The sequence below is a fragment of the Cupressus sempervirens genome, chromosome 2 (assembly GCF_028749045.1).
Source record: "Cupressus sempervirens isolate cs-2001-9-10 chromosome 2, ASM2874904v1, whole genome shotgun sequence".
Classification (NCBI taxonomy): Eukaryota; Viridiplantae; Streptophyta; class Pinopsida; order Cupressales; family Cupressaceae; genus Cupressus; species Cupressus sempervirens.
Genome location: NC_143119.1, coordinates 233,576,458 through 233,601,531, shown reverse-complemented (window position 1 = coordinate 233,601,531; position 25,074 = coordinate 233,576,458). Strand labels below are relative to the sequence as shown.

The following is a 25,074-nucleotide window of genomic DNA, read 5'->3' as shown; positions in this document are numbered from 1 at the left end:
TACATTTGAGGAGGAGAACCTGAACCCTCTTGGAAGAAGCCCAATTAGTCTTGCAAAGGACCCCACACAATTGAACCATAGAGGACAATAGGTCTGCTAAGTGTGTCCATGAGTATCTTTTTCGACAATGTCCTAAAAATTGTTGGAAGTACTATTGATCTAGGGCCAACAAACCACAACCCTTAGTGATCCATGGCTAAGGGTAGGTCCAATGGTAAAGTGGGGCCTAGAAAATTTGTCCCCCAAATATCTGTAGGAGGATGAGATCTCCACCTCCAAACCCTTGAAAAAGAAATGGAGGTGAGATGTCTTAAGAGTGTTGAAGACCATCACCTTGCTCTTTCCCAAATTAACTGTCAAATTCCATAACTCACAAAAAGATGCAAGATTGTCCAATTTTCATTATAATCTATCAGGGGAGGAAGCTAAAAGAACGACATCGTTTGTGAAGGGAAGAATATAAATCATATCCTAGTGAAGAAGACAACCATCCTTGGGAAGAGTGTGATTCATAAGATACCTCTCAAGCTCATAAATGTAGATACCAAAGAATAGGTGATTGGAGGTAACCTTGGTTAACTCCGATAGCGCTGCTAATAAATTCTAAAGACAAGAAGCAGTGTTGAGACAGACCAAAACCATCTCATAGAGTCTCATGATAACTATCAAAAGAGTTTGAGGAATACAGTATCCCGAAATCTCGGGAAGAGGGTCATTGTAGGAACAAAGTTGAAGGCTTTGTTAAATTCCACAAAGCAACAATACACCTTCAAGGAGTGATGGCATGCCTCCTCAATAATGCTCTAGAGCATCAAGATGTAATCCATAGTCTGGTAATCTTGTTTGAAACCTACTTGTTCCTTGGCATGGATATGATGGTGATACAACTCCCTAAAAAGAAGAATATGAAGAGTCATGGGATACAACTTAGAGGTGTGCCCAATCATGATGGTCCTAGAATTATTGAGATTCGATGTGGACTCATCTTGTGAATCAGTTGAGTGATGTGGTGTTACCAAGAGGCAGGCAACCGATGCAAACATCCTAGTTGAAGAGATCAGCCAAGTAGGACCCAAAAACTATGATTTCATGTTGGAAGAACTCAACTTGAAAGCCCTTCTTATCAGCAATCCTACTAGAGCGCATAGGTGTAGGCAAGAAGGTGACACTTAGAGGTGGATGTAACCTAGAAAAGTAGTTAGCAGGGGTTGCTGTAAATCTTAGAGGTATGGAAAATCTATAAACTATGATCAGGATGGTGGAGAGGGTATGGTAGGGGAAGTGGGTATGCTAGGAGAGCTTGGGCGAACAGTAGAGGGTGGCAAAGAGGGAATGTTTGTACTGGGAAGTGTGGAGATATTTCTTATGGAAAAGCAACTAGTTGCAAGGGTGCTAAAGGGAGGTGTATGAAGGGTGATCGAATACAAAGGCTAAATGCTAGGTCCATTGAGATGCCTTACAATCCTAATCGTGCCATTTGTTCATAGGACAAATGTTCTTAGGCCTTGGATTGGGGGTGCTAGCAGGTGGAGGCATGAGGGAAGGAAGACATGGCGGTCTGCGAAATATGGTGCAGGAGCATCCTGAGTGTAATGGCGATCTAGCATCACCCAAAAATATTTCTAGTTTGTCTCTTTTTATAAGGGCTATGTCAGTGTAGAATTGCTATTTCTGGAAGCTTAGTATTTTTAATATGTTGATCATTTGAGCTCAAAATGTTCTAATTTCTTCGTTGGGGTTTCACTTTTGATATATCAGCCTGCTACCAAAGTTTCATTGCAAGATCAAGTCTAGTGTTGAAGATATTGAAATTTTTTGGTATTGGCAATAGATAATAAAAACTTTGAACTCAGTTTGTATTGTTTAGAGGCCTTGAAAGGGGTCAAACCTCGGTTGACTAGAGCTTGCGCTAGCTAGAGATTATAGAGTGGTTTGTGGCATTTCCAAAACATGGTCGTAATAGCCAATCAAAGCAACTTGCAATGAGTTATGGTCTCCAGAAGTTGCACCACCTTAAATGGACGAAAATGGAATTCCTTCAAAATTTCCTTCAAGTTCCAAAAGAAGTTGATGCCTACTCATATGTAATAAAATACAAATATGATACTTTAGGGTTGGTTGGCCTCAAATTTTAGGGTTAAAATTTCTAGAACCTTCTTAGGTGGTTAAAAAACTAGGTATATAAAGAAGGTTTGTGAAGTTTTCTAGGGCAGTTCTAGGGAGCTATATGGTAGCTCTGACTTGCATAATATTGTTAGGAAATTGTCCATGTGGCTTTGCATGTTGTTTTTCTCAATTTTGTACTTGTTTATTGAAGATAATAAGAAGCCATTTTTTGTTCATGCAATATGGTATTATTTCTCTATTATGTTGTGTGTATTTGTGTTAATAAGGGGAGTGCCCTTCATCAAAATGTAAGTAGTGCCACCACAAATGGACAAAAACAAAATTCCTTCAAAATTTCTTTTGAGTTCCAAAAGATGTTGGGACCTATTCTAATCTAATAAAATATGAACAATAATATTTTTAGGGTTCGTCAGCCTCAAAATTTGGTATGAAAATTTCTCCAACCTTCATGGGTGGTTAAAATATTGCCTATATAAAGAAGGCCCACTAGGTTGTTTATGATGGTTTTGGGGATGTATATGGTGGCTCTGGTTTGAAGAATAATGTAGGGAAATTGCCCATGTGGCTTTGTATGTTGTATTTCTAAATATTGAAATTCCATTTTATAGGAGATAATAAGAAGCCAATTTTCCGTTCTTGCAATTTGTTATTTTTTTTCTATTTTGTTGTGTGTATTTCTGTTAACAAAGGTAGTATCCTTCATTAAGTGGTAGTAGAGGGGAAGTTCCTGAGTGTGCAGATAGATCGCTGAATGTGAGGCAATTTGCATTAGGATGGTGGTTGTGGGTTTGAATGATAAGCATCAGAAAGGCCTTTTCAAAGGAATTGTGGTGGTAGAGTTGGACGTGTGATAGAAGAGGTGTTTTAGAGCCGTTTAGATACAAGTACATACATTGCAAGAAGAGCTGTGAAAAGGAATGAATATTAAAGCAAGAGATGAAGTGCCGAGGAATCTGAAGTAGGGCATATAGAACAAGAAGCACCAGAAGAAATTCTTGAGGATAGGCTTTTGAGGGCCATTTCAAAGATTGGAAAGAGACCCAAGATTGAAGTCACTGCATTTTCAGGAATTATTAACCCAGAGGAACTAATTGATTGGATCAATGATCTAGAAGAATAATATTAGTATGAAGATATTCAAGATCTTGGTGGTCAAATTTGTAAAGGCCAAATTGAAGGGTTATGTGGAAATTTGGTGGTAGGAGATTCAATTGGAATGAAATAGAAGAGGAAAAGAGAAAATCGCAAGATGGGATCAGATGATGGAGAAATTGAAGAGAGTCGGAAATAATTCATTTCTGTTGATTATGAGCTTGATCAGTGGAAGAAAATGTTGGGGTTGAAACAAGTGGCAAGATCTGTCCAAGAATATACAAAAGAGTTCTATCGAGTCCTCATCAGAACAAGCTATGTAGTAGCTGACAAGTAGAAAGTTTCCCATTATCTTAATGGGTTAAGGCTGAGTATTTAGAAGGAGTTAGAGTTTGGTTGGAATGACCAATATTAAAAAGGCATAGTAGTTTTCTTGAAGGGTGGAAGAGAAGTTGTACAAGAAGTTTGAAAGATCCATGGTGGAAGATCCAACAAATGGTCTTATGGAGGCCAAAATTAAGATCAGAGAAAGAGTGATGAGGCCAGTAGCAATCAAAATTAGAGGGAAAATAATTTCAGTTGTTCCCACGATCAAAATAATAGGGATCGAAGAGGATCAAGAAGAGGTTAGGGACTAGGAAGAAGAGGATTTTGTGGGACATGTTTTCATTGCGGAGGACATAGAGCTTATGGGTGTCCTCAACATCAAGGAAGAACGAACAAAAGAGTTGAGGTTAATGCACGAGTTACAAGTGTAGATGAAGATGCCAAATCATCGCATTTTGAAGATGCTAAAAGAGGAGAAGTCAAGGTTACAAGAAGAGCCTTGTTGAGTGCTGAGAGTGAACATAAAAAAAGGAAGAATTTGTTTCACACCAACTGCAAATGCAATGGTAAAGTATGCAATGCCATTATTGATAGTGCTAGCACATTTAATCTTGTTTATGAGGAAACGGTTAATTAGTTGAAGTTAGAAAGAAAGATACATCTACACCCCTATTCTATTGCTTGGTTGCAAAAGGATCATAAGGGCTTGGTTAATAAATGTCTAGTAAAGTTCAACATTGGGAACTATTATGACAAGGTTTTGTGTGATATTATGCCTACAGATGTTTGCTATTTGTTGTTAGGAGGGCCCTAACAGTTTGATCGTTGTACAGTACATGATGGGTATGCAAATACCTATTCTTTGACGAAGGATGGAGTGTGACATAAGTTGAAGCCATTGAAGGAAACTGAAGAAAAGGTATGTAGTAATGCTACAATATGTTTAGTTGATGGAAGGAAGTGTTTAGAAGATATGAGGCACGAGCTTATTTGTTTTTATTTAATTCTAAAAGATGTTAAAGAGAAAGTAGAAGATTTACCTATAGCAGTTGTAGACCTACTAGATGAGTTTCATGATATTGTATTTGTGAATGTGTCCAATGGGTTGCCACCAGTGATAAAGATCAGTCGTTATTCCAGGAGCTAGTTTGTCGAATATGGAAGCTTGCAAAATGACTCTAGAAGAAAGCGAAGAATTGAATAATTGAATAGACAAGTATAGGAGTTGTTGCATAAGAGGATGATTTGTGTGAGTTTGAGTCCATTTGTTCTACCAATAGTATTAGCAGCAAACGAAAATAGAGAATGGAGGATGTGTATAGATTCTCGAGCCATCAACAAGATCACTATCAAGTACAAACTTCCCTTGGCAAGGATGGATTGTTTGAGTGGATCTATGTATTTCAGAAAGATAGATATGAAGAGTAGATATCACCAAATTTGGATTAGAGAAGGAGATGAATGAAAGACAACCTTCAAGATAAAGGAGGGCTTGTATGAGTGGTTATCATGCCTTTTTGGATAACTAATGCACCTGACACATTTATGAGACTCAGGAACGAGATATTGAAAGAGTTTCTTGGTAAGTTTGTCATTCTTTCCCTAGATGATATTTTGATCTTTAGTGAGATATTGGTATGTGTTTGCATTGTGGAGAAAAACATAGAGGTTATGAATGTCCTCAACATCTAGGATGAACTAATAGAAGACCAAAGGGCAATGGAAAAGTGGTGCATGTGGATGAAGATGCCAAATCATTACATTTTGAAGTTGCTGAAAGAGAAGTCTTGGTTATGAGAAGAGCCTTGTCGAATGCTGAGAATGAACACAAGGAAAGGAAGAATTTGTTCCATACAAGGTGTTAGTGTTTTATTCAATGTACAAGCATAACTTTGGTTGTTTTGTACCAATTTGGAAGAAAAGTGAATAGAAAGAAGCAATTTGATTCAAAGCATTGACTGGAAGCGATTGTGATAACACAAATTGGAAGCTTTGACTGTAATTTTTGTCTATTGTCTTTGATTCATGTTTTATTGTAGTTTAAATAATAGAGCATAGTGAGATAAGAAACTATTTGAGCCGAAGCTTTGACTAGGAGTGATTGTGGTGATACATAGACTAGAAGCTTTGACGGTCCTAGAAATGAATAAGGCAGCGTGTATTTTGGGCAAAATTGGGCAAAATTGGGTTTAGGATGGTAGATTGCATGTGGGAAAACAAAGGTCCTTTTTTGGGATGACCAAGAATGCAAGTTGGAAGCATATGAATATGGGAAGAATGATGATTTTGGTATTTAAAAGAGTGACCTTTCACCAAAATCAGGCTCTGTAGAGGCAATTGCATGTGGTAAAAATGAAACATGCTTACTTGTGAAACACATGTAATGGGGTTTGGAGGATGCAATTGCATGAGTTGGGGAATGGAGTTTGGAAAAATGAATGAGCATGAATGCACTTGCATTCTTGGGGGGGAAATACTCAACTTTCTTCCAAAAAGACAAGAAAACATGCAACAAGCAAGCAAGCAAAACAAAAACATACTTCTTGCTATGGACTTGCACATGACAAATTTCAAGATGTTCTTCTACATGCAATTTCGGTTTTGGAGTTCAGAGGTTTTTCAAGCATTTGCAAAGAGAAGTTTAAAACTTTTTTGAAGACAAAATGAAATCAATATGACATGCCTTTGAACAAATGGCCAAAGGTGAGCAAAATAACACAATATAGTAGTAAAGCAAGCAAGAAATACAAGAAAAGTTGAAAACTTCTACTTACGTGGAGCTCAGTGAGTCAAATGTGGAGGAAAGAGAAGTTGAAATGAACAAGTCTTCTCCAAATTTGGATTCTCCAAGTGCAAATGCATGCAACTACTCAATAGCTTTTGACTGATTCAAAGTTGCAAATGGAGGTCAAATACATGGGTGTTTTTGCATGTAGAAGGCAAAATGCAAGTTAAAAAACCTTGGAGGTGCAATTTTTTTTTGCATAAAACTTGTTCTTCGGTGTTTTTGAGCAAAAACCTGCCCTTCAAATGCCAAAATCTGGGTTGTTTTCAGAGTTTTTGCTGAAAAATGTGAATTCTCAAATGTCAAAATATTCATTGAAATGCAAAAATGTGTGCTCCATGATGAATCATTTGGGCTGAAAATGCATTTTTCTGGGCATTTTTGGTTAAAACATGCCCTTGGATTGCCAAATTCTGGGTCGTTTTTTAGGAGAATGGGCAAAACCGTGATTCTCAAATGTCATTTGCATGTGTTTCCTTGCATGTTAGGACTTTAGACATGCAATAACATAAGTTATTTTGCCTTAGAATGCAAAAGTTTTGGCTTGGAAAACCAAATCAGACTCTTGGAATGCAATGACATAAGTAATTTTTTCAATGTAAATGCATGTCTAATGCTGGTCGGACTCTCCAAGTGCATTTACATGTAACGCCCAGCAAGGAAAAGGAAAGTCAGATTCTCTTCATGCAAAGACATGTTATTTTTTCAATGTAAATGGCCTTTACATGCAAGTTGGACTCTCCAAGGTCGTTTTCATGTTAACATTTTGGCTGGAAATGCATTTTGCATGCAAATCAGACCCGAGCAAGGTGATTGCATGTTATAAAAACTCACTTTTTATTTGCCTATGTCTACAACTTATCCTCCAAGTGCAAATCAGACTCTCCAAGTGCATTTGCATGTTGCCTTTACATGCAAATCGAACTCTTGGAGGCCCATTGCATGTAAACATGTTTTAACATGTCAAACACTTGTATTTTCAAGCCAAAATCAGACTCTTCAAGTGTGTTTGTATGAAAACATGTAAAAAAAACATGTTGTTGGGTTACACAACTTAAGTGACCAATTTAGCACATGTCTAATTGGTTTTTGAGTTAATCACTTAAAGGGGTCAAATAAAATACTTACATTTTATATATCATGTGCAAATATTATTCAAAAACTAATATTACACTTAAATGTTTTAAAATAAAATATAAAGTAAAACTCATGTTAAATTAGAACTATAGAGTGATAAAGTCACTCAAGTGAAATAAAAAAAACAACTCAACATGAAAGTATAACATAAAGTGCACTATAATCACTTAAAGTGATAAATTTACAATTCAAGTGATGAAGGAAATTACAAATATAACATAAAGTCATTTTAAGGTATATTTTTCAAAAAGTGATTGTCAACATTAAAGTATAACATCTATATTTTAAATATGTGATTGCGCTTGGAGAGTCCACTTTTTGGGCAGTTAAATGGTCATATATTTTGACTACTAAGTCCGATTGAGCCCTAAGATATACTGAATCGAAAGGAAAACCGAAAGCAAGAGATTGGACATAACAAAAAGACTAAAAGCAACTAAACACAATAAAGAATGTAAGAAAGGATGTTGAAAGCCTAAAAAATCAAGCCTAGGCTTAATAAAATAAAAAATGAAAAGAACTTGACGAAAGCCTTAAGTAAAAGGATTCTTTATGCAAATTAAGGTCGATCGGTTGATCAATGTTGGCCAGTGAAATAATGAATTATCTTGGAGAAATGCGAAACTAAGTTGAAATGTTTTTGTTTCGTTACCTACATTTTGTGGTGACAAAATGCAGGACAACATATCCTTTAATAGGGTCTATTGTACTAATTACATTGTATTTGACTCCTAACAGGGTTATGTCCTTTCACAAGGAATTTATGTATTAGTACATAGTCTTCTGGGGATCATCCCCATTGGGTTTTCCTTTTGATCAAGAGTTTCCCTAGTCAACAAATCATTGTTTTATGGCATATGGCTTCTTGTTGTTGTGCATCATTGTTTTAATTGTTGGAGATCAGATTTATAAGTTTAGTTTTAATTATATTTGTCACAACTGTGTCACCTCCCAGTTGTGTGTGGGCTTTACTTCTTAACAAGAATCTCATCAAAGAGAACCCTAATGGAGGGTTGGTTGGATGTTCTAGTCGAGATAAAACCATTTATTTGGTTAGTGAGAATTATTATTGGCCATAACTTCAACAAGATGTTAAGAAATTTGTACGAAGTTGCAAATATGTCGATGGGAAAAGGAGCCAAGCATAAGGCAAGGTTATATAGCCATTGCTTGTACTGGAGCAACTATGTGAGGATATCAATATGAACTTTGTTTTTGGTTTTCCAAGGACTCAAAGAGGGCATGATTCAATTTTTGTGGTGGTTGATTGGTTTTGAAAGATGATACATTTCATTCCTTGCAAGAAGACTAATGATTTTGTTCATGTAACATAATTATTATTTAGAGAAGTGGTGAGACTACATGGTCTATAAGACTAATGATGTTTTTCAACAAAGCTATTTTTCAGAGAAGTGGTGAGAATACATGGTCTACCGAGGAGTGTAGTTTCAAATCGAGACACCAAGTTCGTTGGATACTTTAAGGAGAACATTGTGAAATAAGTTAAAGACATTTGAAATTCAGCACAGAACATCATCCACAAACTAATGGACAGACATAAGTGGTGAATAGGAGTTTGAGGAATTTGTTGTGATGCTTGATTAGAGATAAACTAAAGGGATGGGATTTTATTTTACCATAGGTTTTATCTGCATACAATAATTATGTTAATAGGAGCATTGGTAAATCACCATTCCAGATAGTATGTGAAAGTAACTCCTGAAATGCTTCCGAATTAAGGAAGTTGGACAAAGGGAAGACAAGTAGTGCTAAAGCTGAAGATATTTCTAAACACATGAAGAATTTGCATGAGAAAGTGAGGAAGCATGTTACTCAAATGAATATACAGCACAAGGCTAAGACAAATGAGAAAATGAGGCATAAGGAACTTTAGATTGGAGATGAAGTCATGGGTTTTTTTAGGAAGGAGAGATTTCTAGTAGGAACATATGATAAGTTGAAAATGAAGAAGTTTGGAAAATGCAGGATACTGAGAAGCATGATTTAGGAAATGCCTATGAAGTAGAATGCCCGGTGAATTGAATATTGTACCAGTACTTAACATTTCAAATCTGATAGAGTATGATGATGGAGGTGTTGAAGGTGAGATCACAAAAGTACAATAGAATATTCTAGCAACTACTTCAGCTACAAATGAGTTAAAATATATTTTGGACATGTGTTGGTAGAGCACAAGAAACAACGCACATGAGAAAAATTTGGTCAAGTGGATAGGAAGACGTGTTGAAGATTCATCATGGTGACAAGGTAGGAGGTTAACCGTCTTGATTATCCTCTAAACGCTTGAGATGTGACAAGATGACTTTTCAAATTAACCCGTTTGGTTTGTCTTTTTGTATAAGGGCTATCTTAGTGTAGAATTTCTACTTTTGGAAGCTTACTATTTTCAGTAAGTTGATTGTTTGAACTCAAAATGTTCTGATTTCTTCCCTGGAGGTTTTCTTTGGATATATCGTCCTTCTAGAATAGTTTCGTTGCAAGATCAACTCTAGTTTTGAAGAGATTAAAAAATTTCAGTATTGGCTGCAAGGTATAAAAAATTTGAACTCAATTTTGAAGGCTTTAGAGGCTCTAGAAGGGGTTGAACATTGGCTGATTGGAATTTGCACGAGATATGCATTGTAGAGCAGTTTGTGGCATTTTTGAAATGGGGTCATAATAGCCAATCAGAGTAACCAACAATGAGTTATGGTCTCCGAAAGTTGTGCCACCTGAAACTAACAAAAATGAAATTCCTTCAAAGTTTCTTTCAAGTTCCAAAAGCTTTTGGGGTCTAGTCTTTAGTAATTAAATATTATTAATAATATTTTAGGGTTGTTCGGCCTCAAACTTTAGTGTTGAAAATTCTAGGAACTTTTTGGGTGGTTAAAATTGCCTTATAAAGAAGGCCCACAGGGTTGTCTAGAACGGTTCTGGGGATGTATATGGTGGCTTTAGCTTGCAAAATATTGTAAGGAAGCTCCCCTTGTGGCTTTGCATCTTGTATTTCTGAATATTGTAATTTCATTTTAGTGGAGATAATAAGAAGCAAATTTCTATTCGTGCAATTTTCTATTATCTCTATTCTGTTGTGTGTATTTGTGTTAATAAGGGGAGTACCCTTCATCAAAATTTAAGTTGACAGAAAGGAGAACATGGTGGTGTCACACCCCAAAGTGGGAAAGAGGGGATAAGGGGGAGAAGCTACTTGAGATGGTGGGAAAACATGTCAAGATCATCGTCATCAAAGCAACCAACGATGCAAGGAGGGTGGGATGAGGATGCCAAGAGGGAGAGCAGTGGTGTAGAGGATGGGGGGAGGGGATAGAGAGATGAAAAAAAAATGATCAACTGAAGACAAGGAAATCAAGAAGTGGCTATGAAGGGGATGAGGGACTACCGGAAAGAGCATAATCTACCTTGCTAGCACCTCTACCACGAGGTTTGCATGTGAGTAAGTGTGATCAAGGGAAGCAAGATAACCGTTTAAGAACCACCAGATCCAAGTACTCATAGAATTGTAAAAGAGAGGATAAGAGGCAAGAAGCTACTTGAGATGGTGGGAAAACATGGCGGTATCATTGTCATCGAAGCAAAGTAGCGATGCGAGGAGGGTGGGTTGAGGACGCTAGGGGGGAGAGTAGCGGTGTAGAGGACAAGGGAAGGAAACAAAGAGATGAAAGGTAGTATGGTCGATCGAAGGGAGGGCATAATCAAGAGGTGACACTAAAGGGGATGAAGGATTGCTGGGAAAAAGCATAATTTTACCATGCGAGCACCTCTACCATGAAGTCTGCACGTGATTAAGTGTGATTCCCAGAAGCAAGATGGCGTGTTAAGAACCGCCAAGTCCAAGTACTCATAGAGTTTTAAAAGATATATATCATATTTGTGCAATGTCTCCATTTTTAGCAATTCTCTGTGGTTGATTGAGTCAGTTCATCATAGCGACACTCGTGAGCTGACAGTGGGATTTAAGGGTCACAGTTGTTAAATTATTTGGCCAGTTGGCCTTTGACAAGTTTTGGCTCCGTTTTCAAGGACTTACTATTTATAGTAAGTCAGTAGTTGGTTTCGATGAGCTCAGTTGAGTTAGAGTTGGGTGATGTTATAAGTTTTTTATTTTTGGCTTCTAGTTTGGGCTCCAAGAATCTTGGAGAGAGCGTCTATTTTTAATCACCTCGTTAGGTTCATTCATCGGTTTTCTTCATCAAGATCGCTCCTGTGTTATCTGATTTTTATTCTAATGCTTCTTCAATCATTTTTGCAAGATGGGTAAATTATTATTATTACTCAGTTGAATACATAGAGTTTGTTATTTTTGCTAGTATTGTACTTTGGCTACCTTAGTGTCATAGCTCATTAGAACTGGGTCGAAAAGTTTTAAATCGTGGGCACAAGAAACGGTGGCCTTCTTTGTCAAAATATTATGATATGGTTGAAAAGGTCATTTTTTTGGAGCTAAAAGAAATTAATAAATTACATTATATGGCTCTTTATTATTGTTTAATGTTATAAACTGATGCGTTGGATAGGCTTCTTAAGTGAAGTCACGTTTTAGAAACAAAAGGCAATTTGGGGATTATAAATTTGAGCTCATTGTGAAAGAAGAAGGCATCTGATTATCCGATTGATTATTTTGCTTTGGTTGTCTTTGTGACATTTTATAAGTTTTTTTTTGTGGCCTTGTTGAAGTATAAGGGTTTGAAGCTGAGAGGTACCTGGTAATTCACAACTGAGGTAGTCTGAATTAACTCTAAGAATTCGATTTGTTTTCCTACTGTCTTACTGTTGCTGGAAGACATTATTTATATTTATTTGTTTCTGGCTGAGGATTTGAAAACTGAGAATCACATTGGGATTTGAGCTGAAAATTATTGCTGTTGTATAATAATTTTATTAGCTTCGCTTCTATTACATACTGTGATTGAGAAGCTATTATTTGCTGGGGATCGTTGGTTAGTTGATGGGCTTTCACAGGTACCAGTGATCAAACACACCTGCGATGTACATTGGGGAATTTGTCTTGCATTTGTGTGGCTGCTGTAATTTACCACAGCAGTGCTTGGGGCCATTAATACACCTGCGTTTTTTCTACATGGCTGGCATTGAAGTGCAAGGTCGTGGTTTGCAAAGGAAGGCCATAAAATTCAATAAATACAGGCCTATGTTTAATATGGGTGATTGCAACGCTAGCTGGGGGGTTTGAGCAGTGTCATTAGAAGTAGCGATTACCTGGCAAAGGAAAAATTCATCACAACCTGCTGCATGGACATTGTGGAGTTAGCAATTTATTCAAAACAGGTTCTATTTCACATATTTAATAGCCAATGTAATTGCATTTCTCATTATCATTTGGAATAATAAATACATTTGCAATACATTGCAGAATTAGTGTTGTCTGACCAATGTTATTCAGAAAATTGCTTTATGCTTAAATAACTTGAATGTGATAATTTGGAGTTAAGAAAATTGCGAATTAAGAAACATTGAAGATTTTTTTCAGCAGTATTGGTGTTGCTTTTCAAGTGTTTGACAGAATGCCAAACAATAACTTAGCATAGAAACTTTGTGTGTTTGTGCCATAACCAGCTGGGGTTATTACAATTTGGCTAGGGTACCTTTTTTTCATCGTCGAAATATCTGTGGAGCCCCATGTGGGTTGGGTCCATGTTCTCAATGCATAAAGAGTTAAGCACCCTGGAGTGAAGTGCAGTTTGTGTCGTCCTAGTCCTGGCATTGAAGTTCCCAAAAAGAATGTCACCAAGATTAGAATTTTTTTTGATATTTTTATAGAAGTTAGAGAAAGGGTCCTCATCATGGGCACTGTGAATAACCTAGGGGGAGAACACCTAAGGAAATTAGTAAAACCCAAAAAAATGATATCCTTGACACATGTGGTGGTGTTAGTCGTGACATAACCAGACTCACATAAATTAAGCCGAGACATTTAATAGGACTATGAAGACTGTATGACGAAGCCTATCGCTGACCAGAGAACCAATACCCTTGGATCTGTGAATCCCATAGGGACGCCTAGTCCCATTCTTGAAAGTCGAAAATCAGTGAAATCCAGCAAATGAAGAGGATGGACATGGCTCTCATGCATCTTAGTGAGGAACACCCTTCGTGAGGAATCAATAGCATCAAGGAGAAGACCAAGAGAGGACCAAGTCAATCCACTACAGTTCCAACAATTAACCTGAATAGCTTGAGTCGCTGGAACATCCCCCATACTCTGACCCTTGGAACAACATTTAGAGGCTGCAGCCGCTGGTTTGTCTCCCAACCAGGAGGAAAACTGTCCTAAATCATCACGTTAAGGTTTTTAATCATGGCCCATTTGTCATCCTGTCATGCAGCTGTTACAAGAGCTCAAGCATTTAAGTTGTATTACCTGTGATTTAGTGATGTCCTTATCAAGAAAAATCTTTCACGGTAAAGAAAATGAGTTTCCTATGTGCCTTGAGCACACAAAGTCCATTTGAGAAGTTGTGGATTCATGGGAACATAGTAGAATCATATCCAACCCATGCCCTAAGAAGAGATATGTCATGGAGCTCGAGTTGGTCGCATAAGAATGCATAAGCCACAACCTTCAAATTGAGTTTTCTTGCTCTTCTTGCTCTTTCATCAGTGAATTTGGAGTGAACCAATGCCTCAACACCTGCAAGAGGAGGGGTATACTGCCCGTGATTACAGTTGGAACTTGGTTTTGGTTTTCAGCGAGTCGTGTCTATTATCCAGTTTGTGCTACTTCTTCTTAGTATGCCTGAGCTGTGATACATGTTCAAAGCTTGAATCAATCAATGTTTTGAAACCAGCAACCTTAGTTAAGGCAGAAGAAATTTTGACAGAAGTGTCAGCTATTTGGCTTTGGTTCACGACTAGTTGCTGGTTTAAACCAACACAGTCCTGTTTCTATTGTAGTACACCGAGGATGCAGTGAATTTCACGGACAAGGAAGTCACTGTATTCTGAGAAGTTGATTCATAATTTTACTTTGCCGATTTAACAATTTCACTTGTCAAATTGAAATTTTACTTTGTCTGCTAATTGTATCGATATAAAATGCTCAATGTTTATTATTAATTACTGTTTACAGTATTAGTATGTATTTGCAATTTTTCTATTTTACTTCTTAATATCTTTTACATCTTTTAATAGCTACAATTTCAAGTACTATATGTATAGTATACAGCAATACCCCCTCCCCGTCACCAAACTTAGGCCCTTTCTCCCCCTTCAGGGAAACCTGTCCAGCTGTCGCTGACAGGAGAGGTAACTATGTTTCACACAAAGATCATCAATGTGCTACAAATTTAAGCTTTCTTTTGAGTTACAAATGTAAAGATATTTGCAATATCTTTAATTGTAGCCTTTGGGGATTGTTTTCATGTTCCATGATTTGTTGGAATTTTTGATGTGAGAGAAGACTGATTGGAGGACTTTTATTGCTGCTTGGGCCATACTATCTTTCCTAAACCATATAGATTTGAAGTTACTGATATCATAAATTTTAGATGTTTTGTTTGTTTTGCCCAATCATCCATTTTGGAGTTGCAGGCTGAACTGACTGCAAGGGAATGTCACAAGTTCAGGGTCATACCAATCCTTGTTGTCTATACCATGTTGATGTTGGTGTGTGAGCTTGTGATTGGAGCACTTGGTTGTTGATGCTTCATCCTTCCTTATTGGAGGTGCACAGCATAAAGTTGAAGAACCAAAATCATTATTGAATGGGAAGATAAATATATGATGTGATTTAAGTTGATTTTTGCCTCTTGTTCATGCATTGACACCAACCTAGCATTCCGCTCCAATCCCATCTAGATCTTATTTTTTTTATCAGCTTGCTTTTTCATTAATTACTTTGAATTTAAGGTATTTTTTCAAAGGACATTTGAATTGTGAAGTGCCTTCTTGTGCTTTTCCAGTGGGTACATTAAATATCTTCATTTCAGTGTATCTTTTTGCTTCAGCAGTGTTCAATTTTCTTATTACAGCAGCAAGAGGGTGTTATCAGACCTGCAGACGATCTGAAAATTATTATCAATTTGATATAATTATCTTACAGTGTATTGAGGTAAAGTTTGGATGAGATATGAGGTTTTGAATTAGTGTGATTGATTCCTGGCATGTGATTGTGGTCAGACCTGTTGTAGTGTGTTACAGTGTTTCAAAAGCATTTTCAAGCCTGAACCAGAATAATATTCATCATTCATCAAGGCATTTTGTTGTTGATTCAAGTTGGGTGGATTTGTTCATGATATTAGGCACCAAATGAGTTGTTACAGCACTTGTTTAATTACCAGCACTTCATAACAGAAGTTATTCTTCTTAAATAGTGTTTGCTTTGCATATGAACTGATCTTGTAATGTTTTTTGATGGTTATACTACCAAAGAGCTTCCATTCCTATGCATTTAACAGTGAATGGTAGTACTGGCAATGGGATTGGTCTTTATTTATTGCTGATACTTACCCTATTGAATAAGCAGAAGAGTTGCTCTGTATTTTCCCTCCAAATAAGTGGATGTTTTGGTTGTTACTCATCCCATTGAACAAATGGAAATACTGATTGATCTTACCCATTGAATTAATTGGACATTCTCTTTTCACTAACCATTGAAATAAGTGGATGTGCTTCTTTTGCTGGCCATTGAATTATGTGGAAGATTTTTTTTTTTTCATTTCCTGTATTGGCTGGCTTGCTGCCTAGTGCTTTCCATTCATTTGTTGCATTTAAGATTTTTTTAATACTCTGACCTTGCTCATGTTAATCAAAGTAATCTTGGTGTAATAATGGAGATCGCTCTGTATAAATTCTGTGTTCTCATTCAGTGATCTCTAGTGCAATATATATATATATATACACACACACACACAAATTTAATGAGTCACATCCCGTGTAGAGACTTGACTCTACGTGGCTTATGACTGCTCGTTAACATGTCATCAATTCATAATAAGAAGATTATTAATAGATTAATGATTCAGTCAGTCAGAATTATTAATGATTACTAATCACAATGATTAACTAGTAATCATAACAATATACCTCATGATCAAATCAATCCGACTGAAGCTACAACATTAACACACTCCCTCTTAGCTAGGGAGGATTGTTATAGAATTAACACACTGTGGTTTCAAGTAATACATAGAGATATCATCTCAATATGACATTCTTGGAAATGGTGTATTTAAGGATATCAACATATATCTGTCAATTAGATGTTATCTTTCGATATCATCAGAAGTATCATTCAACCAGGAATATCAACCATATGATACTCATCATATTTATATTTTCTTTGGTACGTGCACTAGCATCAAGTCTCATGGTGCCTAGAAAATATCTGCAAATTGTGTCTCCAATACTACGTCTTAGAGTATATACCATGCAAGGTCTTAGTACATTAACTTAAAACTTATCTATGAGATATGCTATATCATGATTGCTAGGGACATCAACCAAATGATATCCATCATGATAGCTGGTTAAGCTATTGTTAAGATCGTCACTTTACAATAACAACTATAATCAAAACATCAATGAAAGATTGTCACCTTTCATCATGTTTCTATAGAATCATGTATCACATGATATCCGCTACGAACCATATCAAAGGGTAGATCCACCATATCTGCTCCCGAGGGTTGGACAAGGGCTTTCACCTCAAACTTCTCTCATAGAGAACAATGCATTACAAGGAATTTCAACTCAAACTTTTCCCTTCTAGAGAAGAGCTCATTAAGAAGATATCAATTTGTTGAACTTTTCATCCAAGATTGCTTATGATAAATTGTCAGACTCCCTCTGAATCTGATATCAATCTTCTGACCTCCTCATTGAAGGTTGCCTCTGATGAAGTGGTAGACTCCCTCTGAATCTGATATCAACCTTCTAACCTCCTAGCAGCAAGTCGTGTCATGCTCCTTGGTTTTAACAAGTATCCATCTATCTAAGAATGTTATAGTCTAGATATCTTCATAAAGGCCTTCCAACCTACATACTATGAATCATAGTCCTCTGGCTGTTGTATTTTCCCAATCACTTGAGAAACCAACTCGACATGGTCTGCCCCTTGTAAACCAATATGATCAAAGATCCTTGATAGTGAATTTAAGAAAATCCTCTAGTTGCTCCCTCTCACTGGGAGAGCCCTCTTATCCTGAATTTTCTTTGTAATCCGTGATCTATCACTTATCTGTACTCTTGAAACATTCCTCGTTCTCCTTTAGTGGTCAGAAAGGGAGCACTCATTTCCTCAAAGAGATAATCGAGAAACATCTCACTTCTTAAATATACTAGTGTCATCGTCCTTGTCATCATCACTAGTTTCTAATGCTCGCTTATGGAAGAGATGATAGTAGGATTATGTGGAGAGCATCGGATAATAATACGATTTTCTAAACTCTAGTGTTATATCCACAAGGAATATTAGATGTGTTGCTTTGTAGAGTATGTGGTTCGATGATATTTGTAAAAATTTGGGAACTATTTGATGTCTTGCATTTCATAACCTTGCCAGTCATTCATCACCCATTTATCCACCTACAATAGTGTATGCTATTATGAAGGTTCCAACTGGAGAACAGATGTTTTCTGGAAATCACAAGGTATTTCCATGTTAAATTTAGGATAGTATTTTTAATTCTCATTTCTTGTCTTTTGGATTGCCACTAGACTGATTAAATTTCTGCTGGTCTAAACATAGATGATTTTGGTTCATTTACTTTTGTGATATAAATATCAAAATACTGAAGACCCCAGGTGCAATAGATGTTGGTAAGCTTACTGTCATCATCTCGAAAGCACTGTTAATTTCCATTGTACAATCCTGTCTTCCCAAACGAATTGTTGTCTTCTCCCAAACACTTAAAATCTCACAACTCCTTGTTTCTCTACAGCACGAGCTCTGTGAGCACCTCACAAAGTTTAAGATTCACCTCCGCTTGCCTCATTCCGAGATCTTCCCATAGTGAGCCTAGATCATGCTTTCAATACATCGTAAGATGGGATCCTTCTAGCTTGGCTTAATGAACATACCCTATCAAATCCTTGCAATGCAATTGTTTTGTACAATCAAGCTTATTTTCATCTCACAGACATGGTATAGTTCTTTATTTTATTCCATCTCCAACATACACGTCGTCCTATTCTCCAATGTTTGGAATCTGACCTCTAAGAAACATATTTCTCCCACCTAACTTGGCATTCACTGATATGCTCTCAGAACTTAGAAGTCCAATGTCTCAACCATATCAACCTTGCAGATTAAGCTACTTCTGATGATCAAATAGATCGAGGTTGACATCCACATAACTTGTCGCAGTCTATGAGCTTGTCAAAATAGCCCACCCAATGCTGATAGAGTGGCTTACCTAGTGCTGATGGAGTGGCTACTAATGTTGTTATCTCCAATTGAACAAATAGCCTTTGCGACCATTGCTGAGGATCGAGGGCCTGGCTGTAGATGACATAACTTCATTAAAGTTCTGTCTACAGAAGCCTCTGCTGCTATTTTTGATAATCTTGAATCAATTACTGAGGAATATGTCCAATGTCTGTGGCAGTCTTAGAGAAATCTTTAGCGGATATACCCACCCATTATGTAATTTATTACTTCAGAGTTACTCTGAATTTTTCCTTATTATTTCACACACGTCAGTTTATCTCCAGATTTGCACATACTCCATAGACTCTTTCTTTTTCAGACATTCCCTGCTTGTTCAAAACATGTACAACATCCTCAACATTTTATTAAAAGCTCATCTTTGCAACTTTTCAGTCAGTCTTCAATGATTCTCCATGCTCACTTTGAATGATTAAGTGTGCACACACACACACACACACACACACACATATATAGTGTTGGAGACATAAGTTGGGATTGGTTCCAACTTCCCATTGTCAGGTATGAGTAACCATTTTTTTAATTAACAATAAACATGAAAATTTTAAATAATTTTCAGTTACACCTATCTTTGAACCGACAATCATAAGATTAAATATTAGAAAGGCTCAATCACCATACAAACAGATTGTTGTGATAGCCATATCTCAAGACAACGTATTTGTTTAGTGACATGAAGACGACCTTGTCTGGTTGCCTTACAACCCTTGCATGCTTTCACCATTGTTCCCTGCACTTGTATTTTGTGGGTACTTGAATCAGACAAAATAATTAGATATCTAATAGGTATAGATGGAGTCTTCATTGGAACCCGATAGTGTCTCTTAGACGCTTCATAAAAACTTCCGACCTGTGGTGCAGTGGATATCGGCTTCATAGGGAACCAACTATTTCAACGGTATCTTTTTCTGATCATATATATTTTCAAGGCTCAGATAGCATCTTCATATAAATTTTATTGAACTCGAAAAAATGTCATGTTTATTGTCGATGCGGATAAACTTGTGTGTAGACAACTGCAGATTCACGCCGAAGGTTACGTTCTGAGAGACCCGACATGAGTAGATAAGAACCAACCTTTATCCTAATGTTCATATTCTTCGGTTAATGTTATTGTGCCTCTATACTGCAGATATGGAGTGGAAGTATCTTAGTGGAGACAGAGTTGGTGACGAGACGGGGAATTCTCATTCCATACACACTGCATCATCGTTGTTGAAAGATAGAACTCCTTCCATACACGCAACGACAAGTAATACTCCACTATCGAAGAGCAAAATTAGGAGAGAATGTCTAACATGATATAGAGTTTTCTATCTGAAGCCTATACGCTTGTCAATCTTTAGGGAAGACTAAGACATAGGTTGTGGTTGGTCTGCAAATAAACATATGCAACTAAGAGACCTGCAATTTCGCCAAAGTATTAGTGTGTCTGGGCTCATTGGAGAAGAAGGGATATCAATCTTCAACTAGATGTGCTTCAATATATGCTTTGTCATAGTTTTATATCTATACACAATTGAGATGCTTTTAAATAGTTCAACGAGTCCCTGCCAAGTTCGCAGAGAATTTGGACTGGCAGCTGTAGCACTACAATAGAAAGGTTCCTGTGGTCATATTGACTGTTTGCAAAGACTGCCAAAGAGGGCTTTGTCGAGCACAACAAGGGCATCATAATTATTTTAGTGGTTGGGCTACTTAAGAAGTTGCTTGCACAGTGTATTTGTTTCCTCGTGTCTGCCCTTTGACAGTTCATCCACTTTGGACTTGAGCATGCCACTATTCTTCTTCTATACCTCCATTACTGTACTTTTCTCCAGTAAGTCTGCATTTACTCAAGCTCTCTGTGCAAAAATTCCAGTGCTTCAATGGAAGTGTAAAGATGCAGTGATGATTGATCGTACTTGCTATTACAATCTAAACAATAAATCTGTGGTGAATAAGTCACGTCTGGTTGACATTTGTCGTCTCAACTCATTATGGATCCTGTAGAAGCCAAATCAAAGAAAAATTCGATGTTTCATAAAGGTATCACTATGTTGCTGGCTCCCGTACATAGTTATATTATCGCAACTGTCCCCTGTAACCTTTCAAACTATGCAGTTTCCTTCATTGTTAAGATCTCATAGGGAACCTGGCTCTAATACCGTGTTAAGGTAGGATCACTGCAATTGCAATGGTAATCAGAGTATTCTTGATGTACCAATGTAAATCGTCGAATTGTATGAATTCTGTGTGTTCTCATTCAGTGATCTCAAGTGCTATATATATATACTAAGTTGCCGGTTTAGGTTCGAGATTTGGGTTCAAAACTTGTTCAATTCTTTTGAGGTTGGATTCGGATTCGTTTTGGGTTCGTCTATATATATATATGTGTGTGTGTGTGTGTGGAAAATAAGTTCAACCACCATTACACTAATTTTAAAGCAACATAGCACAATACACCACCATATCTATGTTTCAGTTTGAAAACGATAATGTCAACATTAATAAGCAGCCATCAGGATCAAATATCATCAAAAATCATCAAGTGAGTTATCATCATTTTGCTGTTGCAAATTAGAATCACAAAAGGTAATGCTACAGGCCCGTTTAAGGCCAACGTTATGATTTTGTAAGCTTCACACGTTAATTGTCATACTCGATGATTCAAGACAGCAGCTTTGGGTCAGACTAGATGAAGCCAAGAAAGCAGTCTTTAGATCCAGATTTAACCACAGTAAAGATCTCTTGCAGTTTTGTCCAATCCATAGTTTTCTATACATGTTAGCCTATATGCACAACATACATTCCATAATAGATGTGTAACACTTTTGCACATCCTGATTCTTCTCAAGTAGCATTTAATTCAAATTAAATATGATTAGTAATTTGAGTTCAATCATGTGCTTGAGTCTAATTTGGCAGTAAAAACATTTTGAAAAAGTAAACAAAAAGGTGTTTTAAACCAATTTCTTTGAAATTCTATCTGGGTTCCTATGCTGGAATCCAAAATTGCTCAAAAGTCGTCTGAATTCTGCCAAGGTTCCTTTGAGAGATTTCTCAATGAAATTCAGTCTCCGTGGCAGACTTTTGACAGAATCTGACAAGGACCAGACTTTTGAGATAATTGTACCAGGAATTCTTAGGTCCAGGAGAGAATCTGGTAACGTAGTATATATATACATTAATGAATCACGTCCCATGTAGAGACATGACACTACATGGCTTGAGCCACGTAGTGTCATGTCGCTTACATGGGATATGACTGTTTGCTAACATGTCACCAATACATAACAAGCAGATTATTAATAGATTAATGATTCAATCAGTTAGAATTTGATCACTCATCAGAATGACTAACTATTAATCATAACTCGTAATAATGTATCTCATGATCAAATCAATCAAATTAATTTGACTGATGCTAAAAACATTAACAGCTCACCCTAGGAAGTGGATGAGGAACTAGATACCATAATTTGAAAACGATATGCATTGTATCTCATTTCAGTTGCAATAGTTTCAAAACAAAAAAAGAAAAGAAAGTGTTGGGCATTTATTTCAAATATATGGGTTTCTGTTATAGGGGGCCTCCCACACGACAAATATAATATAAACTTGCAACAGCTATAGAATAACAAAATCAGCCCATTAGCATAGTAAAAAATCTATTATATCATATCCTAAGTTACCAGATCCCTCTGTTTGGACCTGGATCCTGATTCCACTGTGAGCTCAATCCCTATTTTCCCCGGATCCTCCTTGATTCCAACAGGAATCCAGATGACCGGCCAGAATCCAGTTGAATGCAGAAATCCAAGGCTACGAGTGCTCAAAAATGGACCCCACATGCCAATTTTTAATTTCAATTTTAATCTGAAAAGCATCTAAACCCTAATTTCTATCAATAAAGCATGCATTTGGTTATCTGATGAAATATTCATTCATCTCTCAAGCATTTTTCCCCATTTTTACTTTGTTCTACAACTGTTGCATTTTTCTTCAAAGGTGAACACTACAGAGCACTAATATGGCTTATTATTTAAATTTTCATTGTGGAATCTTATTGATTTTATTTATTAATTCTATTGGCAATTATTGATTTACGAGTATCACACTTCTAACTCAATTTTGTTATTATATGTTTGAAGTATTGACCAATAATGAATGAACATTGAACATGTTACATGTATGAATCTCTCTCTCTCGCTATGTTTTATTTTCAAAGCCGTTTTGAATTTGTCATACTAAGCAATTTTGACCTGGATAGAGGGTGTTTAGTAATTTTTTTGAATATAAACAAGAAAAATATATGTTTTAGTTATTTATTTGCTGCTTATATAACTTATTTTGTCCTGAGATTCTTGCCAACATGGATTATATAAACTTTTATTAGGGGTCTTGTTTTGTGTGAAATTTTCCAGTGTTAATATTTTCTTCCACAGATTAAGTTAATCATTGGTGTACTATGAGATAATTGAATCTTTTTCTTTCTTTCACAGGCTGAGAGGTCCATGATATTATCAATGGAGTGAAACGGAAAAGGTTCAGTTTTGTGTATATTCAATTTTATTCGGCAACATGTGCTCAACGTTAAGAAACAAACAAAAGCTCTGTTTTGTTTGGGTTCTTGTGGGTGGATAAAGGAGTCAAAGGGTGGCCACAAATAGTCCAAAGCCTACTTTGGAAGCTAATGTTGGCTGCAAGCAAAGTTAACTTCTGGACTTAGTTGGGCTGCATACTGTTGCAGAGTGACCTTAAGTCTTAAGACATTCCAGATATTTTTACAGCTATCTTGGAATGAACATCCAGAGGCAGTATAGTTTTATGCGTCAGGTGTCACTTTAATTGAAGTACAGATAGGGGTAGGGTAGAGAAGCAGTTTCTTTTATGGAATCAAGTTAGAAATCAGATCTGTTAGTGTAGTATGTTTCTGAATAAAAAATGTTGCCGAGCAAAAACTTATCGAGGGAACAAGAACAAGGTAAATGGATATTGAACCTTATGTCTGTGTCTCTATAACCTTGACAATGAATGGATACTAAAGGCCTATTCTGTGCTAAGAGAAATAACACAATCAATAGTTATTTCAGATCATTTATATATTTTGTAAATATATGATCTTCAGTAGCTCCAAACAGCTTTCGCAGGAAATCCTTCGATTTCCTTTGTAAATATACGTTTAGATAATTTGCATATTCCATACTTCCATTTATTTATTCTGTATCATCTAGTCTTTCATTTCTGATCTGTGTGCAGTTTACATGCTATTTTCTTACGTTAATTTGATTCCCATGTATCTAATTGAAGCATTTAACCTCTATCGTAGGTGCACTATGAAAGTAAAAAATTCTCGTAAATGCTATTCCTTCAATATAAATATATAAAGTCACAATTTTTTTACAGTTTTTTTGAAATATTTGTATATTGTGATGTTATTATTCTCACTTCACTTGGTTTACATCTATGCTCCCTGGGGACGGGTCCAACGGCATTTTTGGACACATCCCCATACCAAGGATGTTCCACGAACATGAGGATGCCTTAAAAAAAACATTCCCTTACCATCCCTAACCAAATTTTGTTTTCTGTTTTTTTAAATCTCTAACATTAGAGAAACGTTGGAACTGTTTCCAAGACAACTGTGGGCATCATTGCCATCCCTTTATGCCCCCTTATAGTTAGTCGTTTTTTTAAAGTTCCAAAATGAATTAAACTTCTCATTTTTGTTCTTTTGTGCCATTTATTTGGGGGATTATTAATATAAAATGTGCAGAACAATACCGAGATTTCGACTCTTCTCTCAAGGTGGTGTTTTTATCCTGCGAGGATAGTTTTCTATCACTGGTTATGAACATTAAACATTTTTTTTCTCTGATTTGAAAATACATGGATTTTTTCTCAAATTTTTGTTCTTTTCGATTCTAAAAATCTGTTGAGATTTTGATTTTCTGAATTTTGGTTAACGGTGCATTTTGTAGGGAGGATTGCCGCATCCAAAAATTACCTTAGATTTCAACTCTCCTCTTAAGCTGTTGTTCCACAATTATAGTTTTCTATCACTATATATGTAAATTTTGGTTGTATTTGCAATTACAAAATTCTAGGCACTGAATAGTTAGTACCAAAAGTTTCAATCTTATTCAAGCAACTTCCGTTTTAATCTCAATCCAAATTTGAGAACTATTTTTTTTTGGTCAAC

At 36.4% G+C, this 25,074-nt stretch overlaps 1 protein-coding gene across 1 annotated transcript in view; it reads left to right on the top strand.

Annotated features, from left to right (window-relative positions):
- LOC149571902 (uncharacterized) overlaps positions 1–24,098 on the top strand; it is a 212,587-nt gene extending 188,489 nt beyond the window's left edge. The window contains exon 14 of the mRNA XM_089813309.1: positions 23,375–24,098. Within this exon, the coding sequence (XP_089669435.1) occupies positions 23,375–23,390 (16 nt within the window). The 3' untranslated portion in view covers positions 23,391–24,098. The remainder of the gene's footprint in view (positions 1–23,374) is intronic.
- Positions 24,099–25,074: the final 976 nt, after the last annotated feature.